At 48.7% G+C, this 23,705-nt stretch overlaps 9 protein-coding genes across 9 annotated transcripts; 5 read left to right on the plus strand and 4 right to left on the minus strand.

Moving 5' to 3' along the window:
- Positions 1-57: 57 nt before the first annotated feature.
- Positions 58-2,339, minus strand: N7525_005077 (uncharacterized protein; the record flags this gene model as incomplete). Its single annotated transcript, XM_061213273.1, has 10 exons — positions 58-248; positions 305-389; positions 445-561; positions 613-699; positions 774-889; positions 946-1,071; positions 1,182-1,409; positions 1,534-1,706; positions 1,767-1,953; positions 2,039-2,339. 10 exons carry the CDS (start codon positions 2,337-2,339, stop codon positions 58-60), a joined length of 1,611 nt encoding a protein of 536 aa, XP_061070294.1.
- A 1,072-nt stretch (positions 2,340-3,411) lies between these two features.
- N7525_005078 (GNAT family N-acetyltransferase) lies at positions 3,412-3,951 on the minus strand (the record flags this gene model as incomplete). Its single annotated transcript, XM_002565165.1, has 1 exon — positions 3,412-3,951. One exon carries the CDS (start codon positions 3,949-3,951, stop codon positions 3,412-3,414), a length of 540 nt encoding a protein of 179 aa, XP_002565211.1.
- A 626-nt stretch (positions 3,952-4,577) lies between these two features.
- On the minus strand, positions 4,578-6,924 carry N7525_005079 (uncharacterized protein; the record flags this gene model as incomplete). The annotated part of the gene is made up of 3 exons (XM_061213274.1): positions 4,578-5,340; positions 5,415-6,346; positions 6,406-6,924. The coding sequence occupies 3 exons, from the start codon at positions 6,922-6,924 to the stop codon at positions 4,578-4,580; spliced, it is 2,214 nt and encodes a 737-aa protein (XP_061070295.1).
- A 2,904-nt stretch (positions 6,925-9,828) lies between these two features.
- On the plus strand, positions 9,829-11,135 carry N7525_005080 (uncharacterized protein; the record flags this gene model as incomplete). Its single annotated transcript, XM_002565162.2, has 5 exons — positions 9,829-10,225; positions 10,299-10,393; positions 10,450-10,815; positions 10,884-11,024; positions 11,082-11,135. 5 exons carry the CDS (start codon positions 9,829-9,831, stop codon positions 11,133-11,135), a joined length of 1,053 nt encoding a protein of 350 aa, XP_002565208.2.
- Positions 11,136-12,082: 947 nt separating this feature from the next.
- On the plus strand, positions 12,083-13,653 carry N7525_005081 (uncharacterized protein; the record flags this gene model as incomplete). The annotated part of the gene is made up of 4 exons (XM_002565160.2): positions 12,083-12,461; positions 12,513-12,859; positions 12,909-13,361; positions 13,411-13,653. 4 exons carry the CDS (start codon positions 12,083-12,085, stop codon positions 13,651-13,653), a joined length of 1,422 nt encoding a protein of 473 aa, XP_002565206.2.
- A 482-nt stretch (positions 13,654-14,135) lies between these two features.
- N7525_005082 (Zn(II)2Cys6 transcription factor) lies at positions 14,136-15,726 on the plus strand (the record flags this gene model as incomplete). Its single annotated transcript, XM_061213275.1, has 3 exons — positions 14,136-14,172; positions 14,227-14,487; positions 14,546-15,726. The coding sequence occupies 3 exons, from the start codon at positions 14,136-14,138 to the stop codon at positions 15,724-15,726; spliced, it is 1,479 nt and encodes a 492-aa protein (XP_061070296.1).
- A 1,992-nt stretch (positions 15,727-17,718) lies between these two features.
- N7525_005083 (uncharacterized protein) lies at positions 17,719-19,632 on the plus strand (the record flags this gene model as incomplete). The annotated part of the gene is made up of 3 exons (XM_002565159.1): positions 17,719-18,044; positions 18,097-18,296; positions 18,353-19,632. The coding sequence occupies 3 exons, from the start codon at positions 17,719-17,721 to the stop codon at positions 19,630-19,632; spliced, it is 1,806 nt and encodes a 601-aa protein (XP_002565205.1).
- A 1,018-nt stretch (positions 19,633-20,650) lies between these two features.
- Positions 20,651-21,412, minus strand: N7525_005084 (phosphatidylglycerophosphatase; the record flags this gene model as incomplete). Its single annotated transcript, XM_002565158.1, has 1 exon — positions 20,651-21,412. The coding sequence occupies one exon, from the start codon at positions 21,410-21,412 to the stop codon at positions 20,651-20,653; it is 762 nt and encodes a 253-aa protein (XP_002565204.1).
- A 322-nt stretch (positions 21,413-21,734) lies between these two features.
- Positions 21,735-22,473, plus strand: N7525_005085 (putative small nuclear ribonucleoprotein SmD3; the record flags this gene model as incomplete). Its single annotated transcript, XM_002565157.2, has 4 exons — positions 21,735-21,832; positions 21,962-22,022; positions 22,145-22,274; positions 22,368-22,473. Exons 1-4 carry the CDS (start codon positions 21,776-21,778, stop codon positions 22,471-22,473), a joined length of 354 nt encoding a protein of 117 aa, XP_002565203.1. The 5' UTR covers positions 21,735-21,775.
- Between the last annotated feature and the right edge of the window lie 1,232 nt (positions 22,474-23,705).

A 23,705-nucleotide genomic window follows, 5' to 3' on the forward strand; every position in this document is an offset into this window, starting at 1 on the left:
TCGACGCCAACTATCATAGAACTATATAGCAACAGTGCCTTCAGTGAACCATATCCCCTAACCCAGACCGACATTTTGGACCCGGGAAGGGCTAGCCATTTTGCCATCGTCCTCTTTAGAACCCACTGATGTATCTCCCTCTATAGACGATGACTCGACGGGTTCAATAGCTGGGAGACTCTCCTCTGCCTTGGCTGCTTTTCCCTTATCGCGCCACAAAAGGAATTGAACAGTTGCGGTGCCCAATACTAGGAAAATATTATTAGCGGGAAACAAGACCCATTGTCATAGAGATGGTCTTTACTGAGTAGTATTTGAAGTACGATTGACCAAGTATATCCCTTGGGAGCGCGGGGGAACGCCGTTGTTTTCCACATGAAATTGGGAGCCTTCGGTCAAACTTGTTAGTATGTACTCGAGGAAGGGAAATAAGACGAGGCTCACAACAGCCTGCACGACATAGGCAAGGTCATTAGCCATTGCAACAAGCAACGCCCGCTTCTCTGTGTCGTTGGAGCAGATCTCGTTGATCCAACTTAAGATTAAAGGGCCGGCACCACCCTAGAGGCACGTTAAGATGTGATGATGGAATGCTTTACCGGAAAAACTTACTCCAATATTACTTAGCCAATAAATGACCATACGGCCCTTGATATTTGTGTAAAAGGGCATCTTCATCATGAGGGAGGCGAAAATGATCTGTGGAATAGAGGGAAGGGGTTAGTTACCGTAGTATGAAAACCACCTAACTGACATAACCTCTGTTGACTTACAGTCGTAAAGGCGCCGATGTAAATGAATGGCCAGCGAGCGCCACGACATGGCCCATCAGACAGCCAACCCCAGGACAATGCCATGACGATGAGAACACCGGTAGTGGGGAGAGGTACTTGTATATATAATTAGCCGAGTTTATTAGGATGTAGAGCCTAAAGTTGAACTCACGGTTATTGATCTGAGCGACAGTGTAAGTTGTCCCGGGAAGAGGAGCAGGGTCGGCATTAAAACTCTTCAGCCAATAGCCCATAGCGGGCTGAGGGATGCCATTGTTCCAAAGAATGTATAGCAATGCTGTGGGGAAATGTCAGTATATTTCTAGGACAGGAAAGGTGTGAGAGGTGTGAGAGGTGTGAGAGGTGTGAGAGGTGTGAGAGGTGTGAGAGGTGTGGAGGACGACTCACGAAGAAGATAAGTATGCCAGCTCAGCAAAATACCTTTCACCTTTGCCTTAGTCCAAGGCTTCTTGCCAGCACGTCCAATATTCTCCATTCTCTTGATTGACAGAATATGTTCTTCTTCTGTCGTCCACCATGTCTTTTTGCCGCTTTGCGGTAGGTTGGGAAAGAATATGTACCCGGCGAGTGCAAGCGGTAGGGTGATGATACCATCGATAATGAATAACCAGCGCCCTATTCTCGTCTGTCAGCAGTTGTTTCCTTCATTTTCGTTTGGGCTGAGATAAGCACTTGAATGATCCATGGGTCGAACCACAAAAGGTGAGGAAGGTAGAATCCAAGAGTTGCGGTCACATACATCCAGCGTAACCATTTGTCCCATGCAAGTTTGTATAAGCAGCGGCCTGGAGGAAACCACTGAACAAGGTGCCAACCGAACCAGCGAGCCAAAAAATCATAGCCCGCTTTCCAATTTCCCGTGGTGTGTACCATGATCCCAGCATGTAATGGATGCCGGGGTAAAATCCTGATCTATAACGGCGTTAGTAAATGGCAACTAATAGTAGTCGAAATCTTGGAATAGGGACATACTCAAAGAATCCGACGAGGAAGCGCAAGGCATACAGAGCTCGATACGATTTGACACTTGATGTACAGATTGTCGCGAGTCCCCATCCTACCTCCAGCGAGGGGATGACCCATCGAGGCGAGACTCTAGTTAACAACAAGTTGGACGGGATTTGGCCAATAACGTATCCCACAGTCCAGATAGACGTGCCTGTAAAAGTCGTTAGCAAATCCCCCGGGTTTTCACGTAAGGGAGAACAGAGCAAAACGGGTCGGACGAGAGCGAATGCACATACTAGTCACTAGTTGATCGCCATACATCCCGAGATCCTCTTTCATGCCACTGAGAAAGGCATTGTTGACATTTGTTTGGTCGATATTCTTCAAGAAATATCCGAGAGATGCGAACGTGAGAACGTAAGCATCTACTTTAAAAAGCATCCAGCGTTGATCTGGTGGAAGTTCCCATGTATCCCATATATAACTTTTCCATGACCTGACAGACTTCGTACCATTATCTCTCTTAATCTGATTCTCCGCATCTGTGCTGTACACCGAAGTGGTCGTCACTTGTTGAGAATCACCCATGGTTCCCATCGTGCTTTCGGGGTTGTTTGACACTAGTAAGGCCTGTGTACAGACTATTATATTACTGCACAAGGTCTTTGGTGTGAATAAGTAGCGGCGACCTTAAATAATTATACAACTGGTGAAATATGTCCTCAGCGGACCTAGCAATCGCGTCACTGAGAGATCCCACAACCATCCCGCCCTGATACCAGGCAGTTGAGGAGAGAGAATAGTCGTTAAATCCGACACTAATGTTTATTACCTCCTATAGGTTTAACTAGCGGGTCCCTAGCACACGGACATGACGATTCTTCGGGATAGTCTTGCGCAATACTCGCGCAATTTGCTTTGATTCATGCAAGCTTGGAAAAGGATGCACCAGCCTTGCTAGTGCTCAGCCTAACTTCAAGGCCAAGAAGACATTGAAAGTCTCGAATTTATTTTGCTGGCAGAGTTGGGCTTGTCAAGGTTACGTGATAAGACGCAATCCCTCGACATCTTACGTGCTACTACAAACATCGACTCGGATGATATACGCAACCATTAGAGGACGATGTCTTTCCTATTCCAGTTCCCAATGGCAATGGAAGGGTGTCTAATTCTCGCATTTTACGTCTAGGAACAAATATGCTAGATCAAACCAATCCTCAACGCGCGGGTTGATCCAGATACTCAACCGTCAGCATAGTATTTCCACCTATAAACAAACCCTAGTGTCCCATAGAGTATTCTGTAACCCAAAACTACCTCGAAAGGCAAAGGAGATATAGGCCAGGGATACATCCATGTCCAGTTCAGGTGAACAAGTGTTAGATGCCTAAGGCATCACTATGTGATAGAACCTCTATGTATGATAGCTCTCTCTCCTTTCCTTCTCTCTTCCTCCTCTCCTCGTGCGAGATCGTCAATCGATATAGTGTTTTCTCCATCCATTCCATTTCCATCTAGATTGCACCTCCATTAGGTTATAAGTCCTTCGCTCTAGCCTAAGCGAGCCTTTTTTTTTTCAATACCCTACAGCTAGGGTAGCGGCCCGCGGGGTCGCTACCCCCGGCACCCGTATACCGAGATCTCCCCGCTTCGGAGAAAGCACCACCTTTTATTTCGCGCACCGTCGCGTATTCCATTTTTTCGGCCTAGCAAGGTTCATCGTACTAGCCGACCAATGCACTCTGCGTAATCCAAGACCTCCATTCTCCGTGCATGCAAAGGCAAGCCGTAGAGCGAGTCCAACGGCATTAGTCGCCACATGGGTTCGCTGGTACGGAGGCAGGATGACGATGAATCCAATCTCCGTACGCAGGTTCGTTGGCGATGTGCGGATAAAGCTCACTGTGCCGGCTAGTTCACCTTCGGGATCTTCTGGGGACGGCGGCCGTGTCTTGTCTATGATTGCAAAAGCGAAGGATTCCGGGTTGGAGAAGGATAGAATGTGGTTTGTGGAATCACTGTAGAAGAGGGATTTGAGCTCGGTTGCTGAGGTCGGGGGTAGTAGGGGCAAGTGTGTGTATATCTCCGGATGGAACGACGATATGCGGAAGAACGTTTCACAGTGTTGCTCTGGGTTGAAGGGGGTGAGCTTGACTCGTTCGTTTGATGTCTCTCCCAGGTGGAATGGGAAGACGGAGGATGAAGCCATTCTACTCGATGGGGAAAGTCTGGGTTTGGGAAAATCCTTAGGCAGCTTGTTGAGTAGGTAAACCAGTGAGCAGACGCCTTTAACCTGCTCTGCGTGATGGGTAAAGTTGCACACACGACTTGGCCTGGAGAGGTTGCGTTGTCCGGGGTGAAGTTGTGAGTGAGTCACCCCGGTTCTTGGCAAAGGATCTACGGAGGACACTGGCCTTTTCTCGTATAGGACACCCTAGTCATTAGTGGTGTCCAGTGGTAAATACATGAATTACAATAATGATTTCAACAAAGGACCAGTTGGCTATGGCTTGGATACTAGCCTTCTGCCCAAGAGATGCAAGACTGAATACTCTCCAAGCACACACTAGTAGTATGCAGGTGTTCTCCCTATTGTTTTAACTAGCTGTGGTGGTAGGTAAGGAAAAGGATCTTGAGAGGTAAATTAAAATCGGCCAGAAAGATACGATAGGAGTTACAGCAGAATCTCCGGAGAGAAACAGACGAAGAGATGCATCATCAAGTAAAGATTTCCCGAGTTGTGATAGAGAAATAAGTGTATCATATCTATAGACGTATAATCCACGGACGACAATCACCAAATTCTTCGGCAATTGAACCCTATAGGATCAGCATTTATGCCCTGGGGTCCCATGTCGCATCAATATCGGCCAAAAGAGTCTCTCCCTCTTGTCCAAACACATCTGCGATACTGGCCAGCTTGAATGATGCCAGTTCAGCAGTCCCTCCAGTAGCCAATTGGTTCGCATCGTCATGCACGACCAGCAGACCGTGCGGGAAATCGGCATTCAGAGCAGTTCCAACTGCGGTTACACCATCTGTGTTGGTCACCCCGTCGATGCTTCCATCTGCCGAAGTTTGGATAGTGAAAGTCATGACATGCTCATGGGGAGCAGCACGACGATACACTGAGTATGCACTGACACCCTGGCAGGAGACAATGACAAATCCTTGCTCTGGTGTTTTGCCTGGCAGAAGCGTGACACCCTCAACATCGGCGAAAAGGGTACCATCGCCGGCACGCGCAACCAAGGTTCCGGTAGATGAGCCATCGGGCTCGGCATCGTATCTCCACAGACCGTAGGGCTCTTCGCCGAGGAAAATGAAGGAGTTTTCCTCATCAGCGACGCAGCCTTCGGGTTGACCACCGGAACCACCAGTGAATGTGCGGACGAGAGTGGTGGCTAGTGTGCCATTGGTCAAGGCAGTCAGTTCGTATTGAAGGTACTCGCCGGACTTCTCATTGACAAAGAGATACTGCTTGCCGCTGATGGGCGAGCGGTAGGTGCAGGAGCCGTAGACGGTGTAGTCGGTTTTCACAGGCTGCGAGCCACCGGGAATAGATTTCAGCGTTCCGTTGGAAGCGATTTCGAAGAGACTTGAAAGTGATGTTAGCACAAGAAGAAACAAACAGAAAGGAAAGCGAAAAAGAAAGGTTTTTGAATAACATACCACAGTGTGTCATCCTCCCGGCATGCCGCGTAGGCGAGATCGACCTTGCGATCACCGATCTCGAAGCCATAAATAACATCAACGTTGTTTGGCTCTCCAGCGGAAACTGTTTGAAGCAGTTTGCCGGCAAGATCGAAAACAGCAAACCCAGCACCCAGTTCCGATTTGGTTGTGGTGATGATGGTGGACTGGTCGGCACTCACGGGAGAAATCCAGATGGCAGGGTCATCACCGTCACCACCGTTGGCATCAGTCTCGTATTTGGGTTCAACCCCAACCCAGGAGCATTCAGGACCTGCCCAGGAATCCTCACATTTGCATTCGTTGGGTCCGACACACTTTCCATTGCCGGAGCAGGAGTTCGGGCACGTAAACTGTGTACAGTCTGTGCCTGTAAATCCGGTAAAGCACTCGAGCGAGCCATCTCCGTCCACAAAGCCATTCTCTTGAGGGCCCTGGAGGGAGGGATCAACATTCCGTGGGGAGTATGTAGTGTTGGGTTCGAGACCGAGCTCAGTGAAAACCGGCTCCAAGGAGCTAATGCCATAGCCCTTGCTAGCATCCGTCTCAAGAGAGTAACCCAGAATTCCATCAGGATACTGAGTAAAAGCACTCTGGTAAAGAGACAGACCAGCAACCTCAATATCTTCAGCGCCGGTAAGGGTCAAGCTACCTTTGAGCCGCAATTTCTGTGAATAGATATTGACAACACTGGACTGACCCACGAACAAGTAATCGGTCTCAGGCGCAACGTAAACGGCTAGTCCTGTCACCTCATCATCAACCTGTCCCAGGACCTGGATTTTGGGGGCCTTCGTTGATTCTGTGGCCTTGAAAGTGTAAACGCTGCTGTCCTCACCTGCCAGATAGACAGTACCATTGGTGGGAGAAACAGCACAAGAAGCTGACACAGGGACGTTGAATCTTTGGACCTAAATATCTTTCAGCATCCGCAGTACGGCAGAAGACGTGTGTCGCTTAAGATACTGACCTCAAGGATCTCAATGTCAGAGTCCTTCTCACGGACAAGGAATTGTCTCGCCTCTTTCTTTCCAAGCAGATAAAAGTAGTGTCCGCCACTGCTGGGGCTGCGCCACGTGCACAGAGAAGACCAATCCCCGAGGGCTTTGATCTGCGCCGAGGGAATCTCAGTGGTGCCATCGATGTCAAAGACCCGAATGATTGAGTCAGGAGCAGCGATAGACACAATTAGATCTTTCTTCCCCACATCATACATCACACCAGCAACCTTGGTACGACCAGGCGTGCGGCTGGCGACTTCTTCCATATCAGTCAGACTGAAAGATCGAACGCCACCAGTAGCAGCGCCTCCATCGTTACCCACAAGCAGGGAGTTTTGGAAGGATGAACCATAGTAAATAGCCGCCAGGTCGGAATCGACCTCGGCGGATTGTTCAGCGATGGGAAGTTTGGCGGTAGCAGCGGACGCAATATCAATGCCACTGAGGCAGAAGACAAGCCCCACTATAAGGGAGCGTGGCAACAGCATTTTGAAGGGACTAAGATGGTGAAGATGGGAGCGAAAATACTGAGTAACCAGAGCAAAGACGATTATTTATACCTCAGTATCCGGGCAGAGTAGATATCACTGATCCAATTGGTTATCGTAGCATTTCCTCGAATCGACCAAGAAGAGTCTTGGCTACTTGGCATGCTTAACTCGTGCTTGTCCCCACTGCTACCATTGGTCTTTGTTGATTTGACAGGCACATGCTAACTCGGCCAGACATTAAGTCACTAGACTGTAAGATATTCCGGCACAACTTATTCCAATGTGCTTTTAATCAATGTTATATGCAGGTACTTGAGCCCGTGCTAACACCGCAGTCATACGTTTGTGAATTAACGGCTCAGAAAAGATCAATAGATGAACAGTTGTGTGTAATAGCCGCATTACGCTCTATATATTGTACCTAACTTATAATATTTCTAGATGGAAAACCTGGAGTATATTATAAATCTCAAAACAAGACTACTTGCACAACATTAATATCTTCTTCCTGCATGTGATGACTTACGGAGTACGGAGTACTCCATATTAAATTTACACGCTGTGGGTCCTTTTGGCTTGTCGTTCGGGTCCCCCGATCGAATAATTCGAAAATTCCATGTTGGAAGTATGCGATTAAACGACCTTATTGTGGCTCATTGTCTGCATATGCACGATTGATAGGGGCGCAAACTTACAACATACCAATTGCAATCCGCAGAGGGGAACGTGTCGAACACGAGGTAACTTCCTAAAAAACGCCACAGCCCTTAAAGTTCTCGCGGTAAACGTTCGGGGACTGGCCTGACTTATCAGATGCCAAAGTGGCTGCTTGAACAGTGATGATCGGCAGGGCGCGGAAATTAAGGGCTTCCGGAAATACTTCATAAAGAAGGGCCAAAGCCTCAAATTAATTTATTTTTGCTAGTAGTATCTGCAAAAGAATACGTCTAGAAGCAGGACTATTACAAATTGTTTCTGTGTGAGAGCGACAAGTAATGGGCCAACTTCAAGGGGAAGCAGAATGCATGCACTATTGCATTTTAAAAAAGAAATAAATAACTTCTGTTAAGAGCAACCACTAGCATAGCAAAAGTAACGATTGCATCTCAACTCATTGTCCCGCGTCAGAAGAGGACACCATAATGTAAATGGTTGATTTCAAGTGGCAAGGATAGTATAGGGATTACTTTCTAGTCAGTGCCTGATGCCAAAAGTGTTGCCACTAGCGTAACACGACTATGAGTGGAATGATAACATACCAAGTCTAAATATTTGTGACGACTTCGAGCGAGAGGCGGGTTTACATATGGTAGATGAGAGTATCGCCAAATGCAATTACTAGATTTACTAGATATGCACACGATTAATTAGCTCTAATCTTCTGTCTGCATTCCATATACTACAGGCTAGCTACTACGCAGCGGTATAGGCGCCAGCTGCCAAAACCCCATTTCCCACAATTAATGATGCCTTATTGCCTGGTTTTGGCCTGGAGGCCTGAACTAAGACCGGCAGAAAAATTGAAATACTTGAAATACTATTACAGTAGCCTTAATAAGATGTATGTACAGTACCATAGTGCCAAACGGGGATATGGTCTCCATTAGGCTATATACAAAAACCTTGGTTTTTGTGTCGAGTGGAATAATGCCGTATTTTATTCCAATACACAGTCTGACAGCTGTCGCTAGATTCTATAAAATGAAGCCTTTTTCTCCCATACAAATATATATCTCTCTAGTAAACCACCTTCAAAAATGGAGAGTGCATGCATTTGTATGGGAGAAAAAGGCCTCAATTGTCATACTAGAGGGAGACAGCTGGTAAACCACCTCAAAAATCGGAGATGCATGTATTTGTATGGGAGACAAAGGCTTCATTCTTACAAGCTTATGATTTACATTACATTGTACAGAGCGGTATAAGAAGCGGTCAGAAGTCAGGCCCAAATCAGACATTAAGGCATCAATATTTCCCGGAAATGGGGTTTTGGCAGCTGGCGCCTATACCGCTGCGTACTAGCTACCTAATACATGGGGTCACTCAAGATTGCCAATCGCTTTGCCCGACGGCCCCTTGGATGCGCACATCGGCCGCTCGTACAACTTAAGAGCGGAGATTGAAACGATGATAGGGACGGCGGTGGTCTGTCATTCCTCTTTCGTCGCTAAGCCAAAAAGACATGTAGAAAGGCCTTGGCGTCACTTATCACCATCGATGAAAGAAATAAAGTAGCTCCTGCCGCGAGTGGCTGGTTATTTATAGAATCCGGGGACCTTTCCATCTAAAACCGACACAGGAAAAATATATTCGGCAAAAGATATGAAACGCCCTACAAAGCACTATAGGACTTACCAATAATAAGTCACCGGGCTCATAGGCCGCTTTTTGAAGATGGTATTGGTTAGTAGACAAGATCATGAGGGCATGGAGTACCAAGCGCAAAACTGTTGTATCGCAAAGTACAAACAACTATTTGTGATAGAGGAAAGGAATACTGTAGAAGTTCCCTTACAGAAAGTAGTCATATGGCTTTAGTCTAGTCTTGAAATTGAAGGAGCAACACTTGCATAATAGCGCCAAGGTAGTTTTGAAGTTGGTGATGGACACACAGACAAAGAAGACAAAGACTTCTTGCGTCGAAATACGCCCTTGGGAACCCTTCCTTTCCACCGCCGATCAGTAGTGACAACGAAACAATGAAAGATGAACGTCTATCACATCATGCCCAACACTTACTTTGAAAGAAGCCCGTGGGAACTAGCTGGGCGGAATCCTTAGCATGGGCCGCTTTAACAATGCTTTCCAAGATGGGCTTATTAGAGAGCACCCTTAAATAGACCCGCTCCGCAAAAGAGTGTGAAATACCGAATATTCTGTTTGGAGCTACCAACCGTGATCATGTTGAGCAGGACCACAGTATCCCAGAAACTATTTCGCGCCATCTTTGTGGGTGTAGCTACCTGTTTAGGAGTTGTTACGTTACTGGAACTTCGAACAATGGACTGTTTCAGCGATTCTGGTCAGGGCCTCGCTGTTGCCAGGAAGCAAGTCAACTGGTCGCGATTTGCGTACATCCAATATGCCACCGACCGGTCTTATTTATGCAACTCGGTCATGCTGTTCGAGACCCTCCATAGGCTTGGAAGCAAAGCTGATCGTATGTTGATGTACCCCTCCGAGTGGCCTATATCTGAGGACGGTGATTCGAGTGAAAGCCGCATGCTTCACTATGCACGAGACCATTACGGAGTCAAGCTCAAGCCAATCGAGATACAGATGAGGCCTGGGAGTGATGGTGAGTAACCTCTGCCCACGCGGTGCTGCTGTTGAAATCCAATTTGAAGCTGACTTTGCAATGTATCCGTTAGTGGGATGGTCAAAGAGCTACACAAAACTACTTGCGTTTAACCTAACAGATTATGACCGGGTCCTTCACTTGGATTCAGATGCAACGGTTCTGCAGGTGTGTACAGTTATCATACACTTGCTTGTTACAAACGCGAACTGACCTGTATTCAGACTATGGACGAGTTATTCCTGGCGCCGTCCAGCCCCGTTGCCATGCCCTCAGCCTACTGGAAAAATCCGAGAAAGGGTCTTTTCACCCCTGCTATCATGCTTGTTGAACCATCTACAGCTGCCTTCAATCGCACGATGGATTCAATTTCTAGTGCCAACTCTAGCACCTTTGATATGGAGATCATGAACAACATGTACAAGGATACTGCACTTACTATACCGCATCGGCCGTATATTCTTCTAGCTGGGGAATTCCGCTCCAAGAAACACCGGGCATATCTAGGGAATTCAAGAGAAAAATGGGATGCAGAGAAGATCTTCAAAGAGGCTAAATATTTGCATTTCTCCGACTGGCCTGTGCTTAAGGTAGGTCAGACTTCTAAATGGGCATCGGCCCGTCAATAACGCCTAGAGAAGCTAACTCCTTTCGGTAGCCATGGATTAGAGCTCTCCCAGATTTGATCGAAGAATCACAGCCTCCCTGCGAGTTGAACCCGACAACTGGTTATGAAGATGACTGCCGCGTCAAAAACCTTTGGTTGGGAATTTACGAGGACTTCAGGATCAGACGAGAGGTATGTAATCTTTCTTGCCTTATCTATTCATTCGTCGAGTTTACTAACTTTGGGTAGAATATATGTGACACCGCTGCAAGATATGGTAGCTACCATGGAGGACTCTTGTAGATCTGTTCAAGGCCATCGCACATCCCTGATCACGATATAGAATATATGTTGGCTACCGAACGCTGGACGTTCGACATTGTATATATGTTTGCCTGTACATTACCTCCGTCAAATGTGATCGTATATCAAGGAAACTTCTAGACAAGGACATTCTGAGAAACCATGACTTCTACCGGACGTGACCCTTTCATCAAACCAAGTATAATGTCCGAGACGATGATTAATTTCACCGTTGCTAGATGGCCCTGCTGTGCGTGGCCGTATATTCCACTGACGAGGGAGGTGCTGCACTGGGCTCCGGTTATTCGGCTGAGATGGCGAAGAACAATTGAGGGGCATATCAATGAGGGGCAGTCTGTCTGACTGACGGGTTGTTGGTTTGTAGCTGCATCATAGTGTTCGCGTGTGACCTCCAGGGTTACCTGTCGTGTTCTTCAGCGTCTGATTGCTCAATAATGTCTGTTTGTGCTGTGGTCGGTCCTCGGACTCGAATGTCGTTCCGATCCCCCTCGGTCCTATCTCCAATGCATCTGTGTACCCGGTACGAGCTGAAGTCAAAGCAGAACCCCGGGGTCATATTCTTCTTATCAATAAGCTCAGTCTCATGAATTGTTCGACCTATCACATGCATGCTGTAGTCAACGAACGTGGGTCCGACAAAGATTTCCTCTTTGGGATTAGCTTATCGCAGCCAAGTATGAACTTCACGATGTGCGACAAGGCGGGACTTGCCAATCACGGCGTTATGTATGGGCTATTTTTTCCAGAATTAGTGTCCTGATTCTGCAATTCAATTCTTGGCTATGGCGGGGTCAGTCTATATATGACTCCTATCGGCCCAGCACAATACAGTCCCAGTCCAGATCAAACATCTTCAGTGATCACTTGATTCATCCTTTTTCATCCTTTTCCTTCCCATACACCAACCATTGAGCGCAATCCATACAATGGGTGACTATACACCAGAACTGGCACCAGCTTCAGTGCCTACCCCTTCCGAGAAGCAGGTCGACTCCACTGGCCTCAAAGCATCTAGTGGAGTCCTCTACCACCAGTTGCGAAATGAACCCTTGAACATCGTCGGTGGTCGAGGGAGCTACCTGCTAACCGAGGATGGCCTGGAGATCCTGGATGCGACATGCGGTGCAGCTGTCTCCTGTCTTGGTCATAGCGACGAGCGGGTCCACGAAGCCATCTTGGACCAGCTAAAAAAAGTCCCCTACTGCTATTCCATGTTTTTCACCAACAGTGCTGCGGAGAGATTGGCAAAACTTCTGGTAGACTCCACTGGAGGCAAGATGTCTCGTGCTTACATTGTGAGCTCGGGTAAGAAACCTGTCCATGCTGAGCCAAGATTGGTTACTAAAACCACAATAGGTACCGAGGCTGTCGAGGCTGCTGTGAAGATGGCCATTCAGTATTTCACGGAGCTGCCCGTCCCTGAGCCCCAGAGGGTAAACATCATTTCTCGGAAGTCGTCCTACCACGGAAACACCCTCGGATCACTTGCTGTTGGGCACCACGCCTCCCGGCGGAGGATCTATGAAAGTCTTCTTTCGAAGAACATCCACCACGTGCCACAATGCTACCCCTACCGCAGAATGAACGCCAACGAAAGCGCCGAAGACTATGTCGCAAGACTAGCCCAGGAACTGGAGGATGAATTCCAGAGACTTGGCCCCAACACTGTCTGTGCATTCGTCGCCGAGACAATGCCAGGTGCTGTGAGTACAACCAATCCCGCCATGCTAAACGTGCTAACTATTTCAATAGACACTTGGCTGCGTCCCACCATTGCCCGGCTACCTCAAAGCACTAAAGGCCGTCTGCGAGCGACACGGGGCACTCTTCATCCTAGACGAAGTCATGTCTGGCATGGGCCGCACCGGAACTCTCCACGCCTGGGAGCAAGAAGACGTCGTCCCTGATCTCCAAACAATTGCCAAGGGACTCGGTGCCGGCTATGCCCCGATCGCTGGGTTACTCATCAACAAACACGTCGTCGATACTCTAAACAAGGGCACCGGCGCGTTCGTCCACAGTCAGACATACCAAGGGCACCCGGTTGCCTGTGCGGCTGCATATAGGGTGCAGCAGATTATACAAGAGGACGATCTACTACCGAATGTGCGGGCGATGGGAGCATATCTGGGTCAGCGTCTTCATGAGCGTCTGGATAGTCACCCTCATGTTGGTGATATTCGTGGCAGGGGATTATTCTGGGCTGTTAGTTTTCTTTTTGGTTGACTTTTATTCCTTGCTAATATGATTATAGATGGAATTTGTCCAGGATAAAGAGACGAAAGAGCCATATCCGCCTTCACAGGCGCTTTCTCGGACTCTGCACGCGACAGGCCTCAAGCCTGCACATGCGATTTCGTTGCTGCCGGGCAACGGCGGTATCGACGGTGCTAATGGTGACCATATTATTTTGGCGCCGCCTTACAATACTACCCGTGAGGAGATCGATTTGATAGTCGAGCGAACTGTTCGGGTTATTCAGGAGGTTCTGGGATAGTGGGTTCTCTACGAATTATGTAGTCTCTATTGTACCTCCTCGCAATTAGCTTAGTTAAACCTGCCACCTCTACTTTTAACTAATGATGATGAATGACTTCTTGTGTATGCTCAAGTTTTTTCAGCTGCTCTATGATAAACCAATGCCGCAATATGTCGGTCTACTGATAGGTGGGAGGCGGTATTCGTAGCGATTTCAAAAGTGTTCGTTCTAGCGACTATTAACTCCCACATTCTCCCTTCTCATGGGCCGTGATACGCAAAACTTAGCATATCTTATAGATTTAGTCTGGTCTAGTAGTGCCATTGCAATATATATTGTTTCGCTTGTGAAAATAATCTAATTGGTCGGTCATCAGGTGACTGCCATATAGATAAGGCTGCGGGGAACTTGCCTGATACCCGGGGATATATAACACCACTACCTTGATTATTTGTCGATCTCCCACTAGCCAGTAGTGCATCATTTGTCTGATCATCCAAATGCCTCGAGGCAACAGGTTCACACGATCACGGACTGGTATGGCGGCTCATCCCCAGGCGAAGTGCAGGTGCTAATATAAATGCGGAAAAGGATGTCTGCAATGTCGAAAGAAGCACAATAAATGTGACGAGCAACAGCCAATCTGCTCGTTCTGTGCTTCGCGGAATTTGGAGTGCAGATATCCATTGGGTCTGAAATGGGTTCAACCAAAAGAGACAATTCAGACAAGACATAAGCCTCGCTGCAAAGATCCTCGTCCAGCAATTGAACAAAACATGCTTGGTCAACCTTCGGCACTTTTCGTAGAGACATATTTTGAATCGGCAGAAGAAAAGTCTGCCTGGGAGTATTGTATGTGGCCTCATTCTATGCCATGGAATTGGAATAGCTAATCACGAATACTTGCCAGACATAAGCCTTGTCTCATCCAATGTCCCCGCTGTAGATGGACCTGACAACCCTTACCGGCAGGTCTCCATCCCAGCCCTATCATCACCAATTCTGCTCGAGACTATTGTATGCATATCAACGGAGCATATGCTCAATTTCGGATTAACCAGCATTGATCTCGCAGCCAAGCGCCAGCAGCGAATGCTCAGAACGCTTGGACAAAACCTACTCAGTATCGACGACAGGGCCGCCTGCGACGTAGGTACAATGGCAACCAGTAACAAGTACGAGCAAGAAGCGCTCCTCACAGCCGTCGTTCTTCAGGGGATCGTCGTGGCACAAACGGCAGATGGAGTACTGGAGCCCCACGTCAAATGCGCTTCCTGGCTCATGCAAGCACTTGGCTACTTCGACGAAATACCACAAAACCCCATCGCACGTATGACTGTGCAGCGATTCGCTATGGTCGACGTAATGCTAGCCATCTCACGACAGCGAAGGCCATACGCACCGCAGAAGTTTATACTCAACCAGCCCGACCAGAATCGCTGGGACACCACCGAGCCCTCATTCCACAAGATGACAGGATGCCCACAGCCACTAATGTGCTTCCTAGTACGAATAGCGCATCTAGCCTGTGACGTAAGCGAGGCGTTCGAGACACATACAGACGATGGCGCCATTCTCAATAAAGCATTCCAACTCGACACCGAGCTTCGCGCGTGGGGATCCGGTTACAAAGGAATCCCGCCAGCGAAAGGTGAGCGCGCACCTCTGGATATCCTCACCGAGTGCTTTTACTGGACTGCGCATTTACTGCTTGCCCGTCGGGTTTTTCGAGATCAGACGTGCTCACCGCGCGTGCATCATTTGGTACATGTATGCTTTGGGCTAATGGATCATCTATCGACGGGGTGTGGGCCTGATTCGTCGCTGCCGCAGCCATTTTACATTGCTGCGAGGGAGGCCTTATCGCCCGAGGATCGTGTGTGGGTTCGGCAAAAGCATGAGTCTATGACGGCTTATTATAGGGAACAACAGCGGAACTCGGCAATGGAGCTTATTGAGCAGATCTGGCAAACTACGGATAAACTACGAGAGTTTGGTAGTGGCTCCGGTTGGCCGAGGGGAACTGAATTGTCAATTGTGGATAGTTATGTCCAAGCGCTTGATAGAGGGGCTTGTTTCTTCATCTTCTAACGAAGTTAATATTTTTGGATCTTTAGGGGGCGGTGTTCTCTTTTCCCTCGGTAATTAGGGATGAACCGGTTCGCGGATCAAAATTGAAACAATGAACTGTCCCAGGGGTATTTACCTAGATGGGAATGCCCGGGTTCTCGCATGTCAACAATGGAAGATAGGACACTACCTGTGTTGGGGTTATTAAACTAGAAGGTCACTGCATGCAGTAGCGGAAGCAAAATAATGTAAAGGAACAAACCCCGCGGACCGGAGTAGACCGAGATCATTTGGGGAATAGGCTGAATGCCCCGGTTTTGAGAAGGATTCATAAATTCGGGGTTCTCGATGCACAACTTCTTACATCCATTATTGCTGTTGTATACATTCCAGGTTGAATTTATACTCCCTATTATATCATATGATCCGTACTTCATACTCTCCTCCCTAAATGGAATATCAGAAAACCGGATGTGACGGAGAGTCTCAAGGAGAGTTGCACGCTAAATTCAATACCGGTCGGGGTTCGGGGTCTAGAATGACATGTCATGTCTCTAGAACCAATCATAACCAATGCCGGGGCGGGTACCTGAATGTTTCTCCTTTGGCGGTCCACGGAACTGCACGTGTAACTGCATGCTTATTGGCCGAGTCCACTGGATTAGCCCCTGGAACCATGGTTCAATAGTCCTGTGGCTCGAATCAGGGGAAACAGTCTCCAGGGGAAAAACTTTCTATCACATCGCCCATCCACTCCGTCCACCTCGTTAATTCGTCAAACACATTGTCAAAACGCATTGACATCCTGACAGTTGTCTCAGAAGGCTGATGGTGTCTCAGATTCCTCGATCTCACGTGGATGCCGTTCGGCATTCTACTAGTAGCGATGAGGCTTGTGTAGTTCATTCGTTTCTACTGAACTACTCCGTACACTTGCCCCTGAGGGAGAGTCACACCGATGTAGTTGGACAAGGAAGACATAGACGCCGAGTAAGGGGAGTGGCACGCGTACCCCTCTCCAAAACAATGGAGGTTCAGTCTGCGCCCTTATTGCTCCAAGCCTCCGTGATGCTGGTTGGGCTTATGCAGGCAAACGCAGGGGCCCAAACCAGTTTTCCCTCCACTCGACACATACACACCATACACTGGACCCGGATGGAAAAGAAAAAAAGAAACATCCATGGATTTTTCGGTCTAACCGCATAGAAGAGGAAGAAAAAGAAAGTGCAAAAACCGTAAGAAAACTAAAAAAAGGACAAATCGAGGCCCTGACCCAAGAATACAATGGGGCCCCCACGAGGTGCCAATAGTCCAGAAAGGTCCGGTGCGTTGTCCATCGATGTGTAGTCAGCATCTCCCATCTCCTGATCCGCTTTCTGTCCTGCGCTTTTTGTGTTTCCCATTCCCTCCATTCTTTTCTTTTCTTTTTGGCGTCCGTTTCATTCTTTCACGGCGACATTCTATCACTCATTTCTGCCCAATTCATTCGTTTCCTCGAGAACGGTTTGCACCCCTCCGTTCCCGCCCCGTTGATCGATTCAACCCGGGCATTTGAGCATTTGCCGAAACATCTTCATTGATTCTTCAGTGATTCTTGTCGATATAGGGAGAAATTATTCCCCTGCCATTCGTTTCCAGCTGCTTAGGCCAGCCTTTCTATTTATCCACTCCTTTTTGGACGCCTCTGCGACGCGCCCTTTCAACCCAACCTCCCAGTCTCTGACGTGGACGCCCTCGAACGCCATTCGATCCCTACGCTAGACTTCCATTCATTTACATCCTGAACTTGACCCTCTCGCGCCTGCGGCTGCTTTGAGAGAATCAACATTTCCAACACTCCGTCTCCGCACCACAATCACATCCGTCTCATTTTTTTGTCGGCCGGATCGTCACATCATACCTTCTATTTCCGAACAAAACCTATATACACCACCGAAAAAAAAAAGAAGCATATTGAACACCTTGAACACAATTCCGATTGCGTGATATATTTCCACCGTACCACGTTACATTATGTCTTCGTTGACAGAAATGCGTTACCCGCCAACCGGTGCAATTGCGCCCAAGGCATCGTCCTCCTCGCCTCCAGCTTCCACGCCCTCTCCGTCGACCTCGAGTGCTACCACCGCCAATTCTTCGGCTACGCGCCGGCCTCCTCGCAAAAGCACTCTGACTCAACAGCAGAAAAATAACAAACGTCAACGCGCAACCCAGGATCAGCTTGTCCTTCTGGAGATCGAATTTAACAAGAACCCGACACCCACTGCCGCTACCAGAGAACGTATTGCCTCGGACATTAATATGACGGAGCGATCTGTTCAAATCTGGTTCCAGAATCGGTAGGTCCTAGTCGGGATCGTCTCTATCTTTATGTGTACTGACTCAAGACAGTCGTGCTAAAATCAAGATGCTTGCAAAAAAGAGCATTGAGACTGGCGAAGGATGCGATTCTATCCCGGAATCCATGCGACACTATCTCGCAATGCAGTTTGACCCGAACAAGCCTGGCGCAAGAGACCCCTTTGGACGTGCTGGAGCATATGGCCCGCCTAGCATGTACGCAAACGAGACCAGCCCCTCTGGCAAAGTTGGTATGTTTAACAACTTCATCCGCTCCATCGTCTCCTAGACTAATTGGTGTATCTAGTGATTTCTCACTTCACTTGTCGTTCCTTGACTGTCGGCAGCTGGCGGCGCATTGGACAAAACGCCATGGACTTGGTCGTATTCTACTCCCCTGATAAGGCATGCATGACTTACTATATCAACAACGATGCTGCCGGCTATAAAATCGAGTATCCTTTCGCCTATATCAAGAACATCACCTTGGAAACCGGTGATCCAAGCCCTGGGCCGAATGGGGAACCACCTCGACCAGGGGGTCTTGTCGTGGAACTGAACCGCCCGCCGCACTTTTACATGGACTCGTCCAACTCTGGAGGTTTCTACCAGTGCGGCGATTTCACCGAGGAACAGCAAGCTAGTCAGATCATGGTTCATCACCTGGGAGGCCATCCCAAGGTCTTGAGCGTTCAGCTTGCCAAGCTCGTGTCCTTGGAGTCCTTCCAGAACCGCCTGGCTTATAACAACAGCAGCAGCTTTGCTGTGCCAGCTGCGATGTCTCCCCCATTCATCCAGCGTCCTGCATCTCAGCCCAACCAGTTCGCCGCTCCCGCTTACATGAATCTGTACCAAGACAGCAACCACTTGGGCTTCAACATGCCAGCTGCTCGTGGCCACAAGCGCCAACGAAGCCGTTCGGTACCTGTTGCAGTTGACTTCTCATCATTCCAGAGTCCTATGTCTTCTTTCCACGCGCCAGCGCCTCCCCCATTCAACCACACCGAGGCAGGTATCTACGCACCCGTTCCACAGTCAGTGCACCATCTCCCCACAGACCTTCGCATCGACACCCAGGGATATGGCCTGGATTTCCGCACCAACTCTATGTCCGCGACGACCACCGGATCGCCTCCCGACTTCGCCAGTCCCATGTACAGCAATGCCGGCCAAGGCGAATCGACCCCAGTCGCCAACATGGCGCCTCAGTTCAACGTGCCCTTCGTCTCGGGAGGATCGACCGATGCCTCGACAATGGGCTCTCATGCGCCATCTCCTTACTCTAGCATGAGCCCTGCAGACCCACTGATTGCAAGCCACTCACCGCCATTGTCCAACATGTCCCACGCCTCGTCCGATATGTACGGTTTCTCGCACGACCAGCAGACCGGCTTCGATGACGGTCTCTCCATGAATGATATGTACTCGAAGCAACACGTCAACTTTGGCGTTTCGCATGAAAGCCCTAGCTTCGAACTGCCCATGCACAGCCTCCCTGCCCACCCTTCTCCTGGCATGGGCGATTACTCCCATGGTATGGCTAACCTAGACGAGATCAACTCGCAGGGTATGCCAACCGGGTCATGAGTAGGCGTCTGGGGGGTTTTTGAGCTTGTGTCTCTCCTTTGTCTCTTGATGTTTCACGGCCTTCTCTACGCATGCGGCGCTTATGCTTGCGATGGGTTCTTGGGGTTTTTTCTACTTTGGGGGAATTTCTTGATTGTCCAATATCAAGAGGCGTGGCTAGGTGCTGGATTTCGGTGTTTTGCAAAACCCATCCCTTTATCACGGCTCTTTTTGGATGATTCTCGTCTCGCTGGCGATGCCTAGGGAAGCGATTTTACCTTTTGATGTGTTTCTTGCGTGACATACCCTTGTGTCTTGTTCTATTGATTATACCCTTTCCATTCTGGGGCCGGTCCTGAAGCGATTTTTGATCTTTTTGCTCCTGTTTTTCCCGGCTGTCCCGGTTGAATACAGGACTTCTTTTTTCCCTTTATCTTCTTCTTCTCCCGGTCAATTTATCATTCTTCAATCTTCTTTTTCTGATTCATGACCGGATTTTTTCTCGTTTCTTTCTCGTTTTTTTCTCATCTTCCCATTTCTCCATTTTTCAATTTCCATTTCTCTTTTACGTGGTTATGCCAAACAGACCGACTTGGACTGCGACTCCATTCCCCTCCATTTTCTTTTTTTTGTTCTCTTTTCTGTGAGTCTTCGAGGCTGGTGCTAGACTTTGTGTCTGCCCTGCACTCTCAATGTGGGTACAATGGTCCATTTCCCTATCATGGGTCTGGAGTCGAATTTTTGCACATGAGCTTGTTCTGTCGGCACCTGTTTGGGTCTGACATCCAACCAACGCTGATCCTCTGGGCTGCGCAGAGTTGTGATATCTTCTGCTCAAGACCACAAAGGTAGGACAGCGCTGAGCTGGCGGTATACGAGTGTGGAGGATTGACGCTAAGCCCTGAATAAATTCATTTTGTATCGTACAAAACTCCGTATAGACTGTAGCCATAGTTCAGTCTCGCTATATTGTACAATGCTAACCACATACTATAACAAGGGTATCTCAAATGTTTATATAAACCCAGCATCCCACATCTCATGACTGCTTGTGCTTCTCCCACCCCATCGGCAAAGGTGCCCGGTACCCTCCCTTCTCCCGAAGGAACCACTCAATCCAAACCTCCATCTTCTCCAAAATATTCCGCTCCGGCTTCCCCTCCATCCCAACATCAAACACCCCCTCCTTACACCAAACACTCCACGACCCCATCATCCCCGCCATAAGCACATCGGTCCCAAGCCGATCTCCAACTACAGCGATCTCATGCGGAGAATCAACAACGCCCCTCTCCCGAAACCACTGCACAACCTCCTCGCCGCAAAACGGCTTCTTTTCCGTGCCGGCCGGCAGCCGGAAAACAGGAATGCGCAGGTGCGCAAGCTGCGCTTCCAGCGCGGAGATTTCGCCGTCGAAGCGCGGGTGACTGCCGGCGCGGTTTGAGACAATCAGGATTGAGTGCGGGTTCGTAGTTTGGTTAAAGGGGGAGGTTGGTGAGGCGCGGAGCGAGGAGAGTTTTGCGAGGATCTGCGGTGGGAAAGATGTTGTTTTCGCTGCGCAGAGTGTATTGTCTTTGTCGAGGACCAGAGCGCGGATTGTGGGTGTGTGCGGGGGTTTTTCGGGAGTTGGTATTTGCGCTTGGGATCCCTTCTTTGCGTTGATCAGGTGTGGCCCTAGGTTCTCGGGGAGATGGGTGAAGGTAGGGATTGTGAGGTGTGGGAGGAATTGGGTTGGTTGTTTGAGGAGGGTTTGGACGGCGTGGTTGAAGCCGCGTAGGTTGGAATTGGGTGAGCCGGCCATTACGGTTGGTTTCGGATTATGTAGAATTATGACAGATATAGACAGGGCTATTCGGCACGCATTATGTGGGAGTTTTTGTGCCTTTTTGAGGTTGGAGTTGTTGTTTGGTCGGGATAGAGAACCCAAAGCGGATGTGCTAGTGTCGTCCCGAGTGGTTTGCAGGCTTTGCACTGCCTTAGGCAATGAGGCACTCTTCGCCTTTCTCTTAACCTCCACTTACTCCGACCTCATCACTGTCCCACCATCTCCCCGCGACCACCCATTGCCTTGATTTGTCTCTTCTTTGGTGCAAGGGAAGCTGTCAGTGGTTCTGTTCGACTTCTTTAACCGTTTTCCATCCTCGTTCGCCGTCACACAGTCAAAATGGGCAAGCTCACCTCCACGATCGGCATCCCGATCAAGCTCCTCAACGAAGCGCAGGTGCGTTACGTTCCCTGATATTGCTATTCAAGTTATTGGACGGAAGGGCAGGATGTGTGCATGATATCGCGAAAATGGATATCGCTGTGGATAGCGCGAGGCAGATGGGCTAATATTGTTTTCCATTAGGGCCATGTCGTGACAATTGAGATCACATCAGGAGTCGTCTACCGGGGGAAGCTTTTGGAAGGTACGTCGCTCATCGCTGCTCGAGCTTTTGGGCGTCTGTTCTCTATTTAGAGAGGCGGTCTGTACAGAAGCTTCTGGGGTGTTTCTTTTGCGCGGTTCCATACTGACTGGTTTTCTTTACAGCCGAGGACAACATGAACGTTCAGCTCAAGGACATCACCGTCACTGCCCGCGATGGCCGTGTCTCCCATCTCGACCAGGTTTACATTCGCGGCAGCCACGTGCGATTCTTCATCGTGCCTGACATGCTCCGGTACGTCAAACCCTGATATCCAGTCTTCGAATCGCAATTTGGCGGACTGCGCATCTCTGTTTTCACCTTTACTGATTAGCTTCTCACTTCCAGGAATGCTCCCATGTTCCGTACACGAGGCCAGCGCGGGCGCGGTGTCGGTTTGGCGCGTGGTAAGGCTACAGTGCAACGTGCGCGTGGCCAGCGCGGCCGGGGTTAAATGATTTGTGGAAGAGATGGAAATCGCAGTTTCAAGGCCTCACAAATTCAAGAGTGGTTGGCGTTTTTCTTTGTTTTCTTGGTTCTCAGGGAATTTCTTTTTCGGGCTTTGATCTTGCGAAGTCCTAAAATACCGGCTGTCATTTCTTCTTGTAGATGCTCCGTCACATCACCATTCAAATTATGAATCAATACCCACATGAATCTCCTGGTTCCGTCTAAAGGTGTCTGTATGTTCAGCCCACGGACCCCCATCAGACCCCCATCCGAGATTGATATTGATTCGAGGCTCATGTCCAAGGACCATATTATGCGTAGCAAGAGTTTTCAGGTATATTGTACACTAATATAATCTAGCTGCTCAATGTCTATAAGCAAAAGATAAGAGCACACATCGGCTATGAGCTTAGAAATTCAAATTTGGAAGTACTACATCCATATAAGCTGCCGCTTTTATGAGGACGCTCAGGTTCGGGCTAAAGTTTGGATATCACGTGATTATCCGTCTCCCACAAGCCGCGAAGAGTAGAGCAACAGAAGTCCCAAATAGCAATAGCAGCCACTCCGACGATCTGGTCTTCCTAGACGAGAGCTCTAGCCTGCCTAGTCAAAGCTTAGTGGCCTGCTCTAGCACTACTACATAGCATTCAAATCTATATCTATGTATGCATACCTTCATATGTCTAATCCGAAGTAGGTTACACTTAGAGCTATTGCGAGCATAGTAGCGCTTATATACTTCGTGCTGACCTCGGGAAGACATAGCGCTTAGACAGACTCCGATAAACCACCTGGGTAAATCCGAAGAACTCCGAAGCCTCAAAAGGTTAGTAAGCAGTGTCGTCGGAGATGTTAGGTTTTCTCCGAACACCTCTAACTCCGATATTCGTCACGTCACTGTTCTCACTGTTCCTTTCTCCGAAAACCTTGTCGATTTATCTTTATGCGTGCCGGACATCCAACTCCGTGTACGAGGTAAATACTGCAATACGATGAGTCAAAGCCCCTCAACCCACGACGGGCGGGGCCGGGGTCGGAGTCGAGCGCAAAGTCCGAGATCTCATCGCCGAAAGCGAAAAGTTCTTAGTTGTGAGCAGTGCCGATGCTCCAAATTAAAGTGTGATCGTAAACAGCCTTGCGCTGCATGTACGCGGCGAGGATGCGCGCCGTCTTGCTCGTTCTTGACCACCCCCAGTGTTGTGACCGGGTCCATTAACGATCATCCAACAACGT

This window comes from Penicillium rubens (genome assembly GCF_028828025.1).
Source record: "Penicillium rubens strain IBT 27055 chromosome Unknown utg000002l_segment0_segment0, whole genome shotgun sequence".
NCBI classification, from domain to species: domain Eukaryota; kingdom Fungi; phylum Ascomycota; class Eurotiomycetes; order Eurotiales; family Aspergillaceae; genus Penicillium; species Penicillium rubens.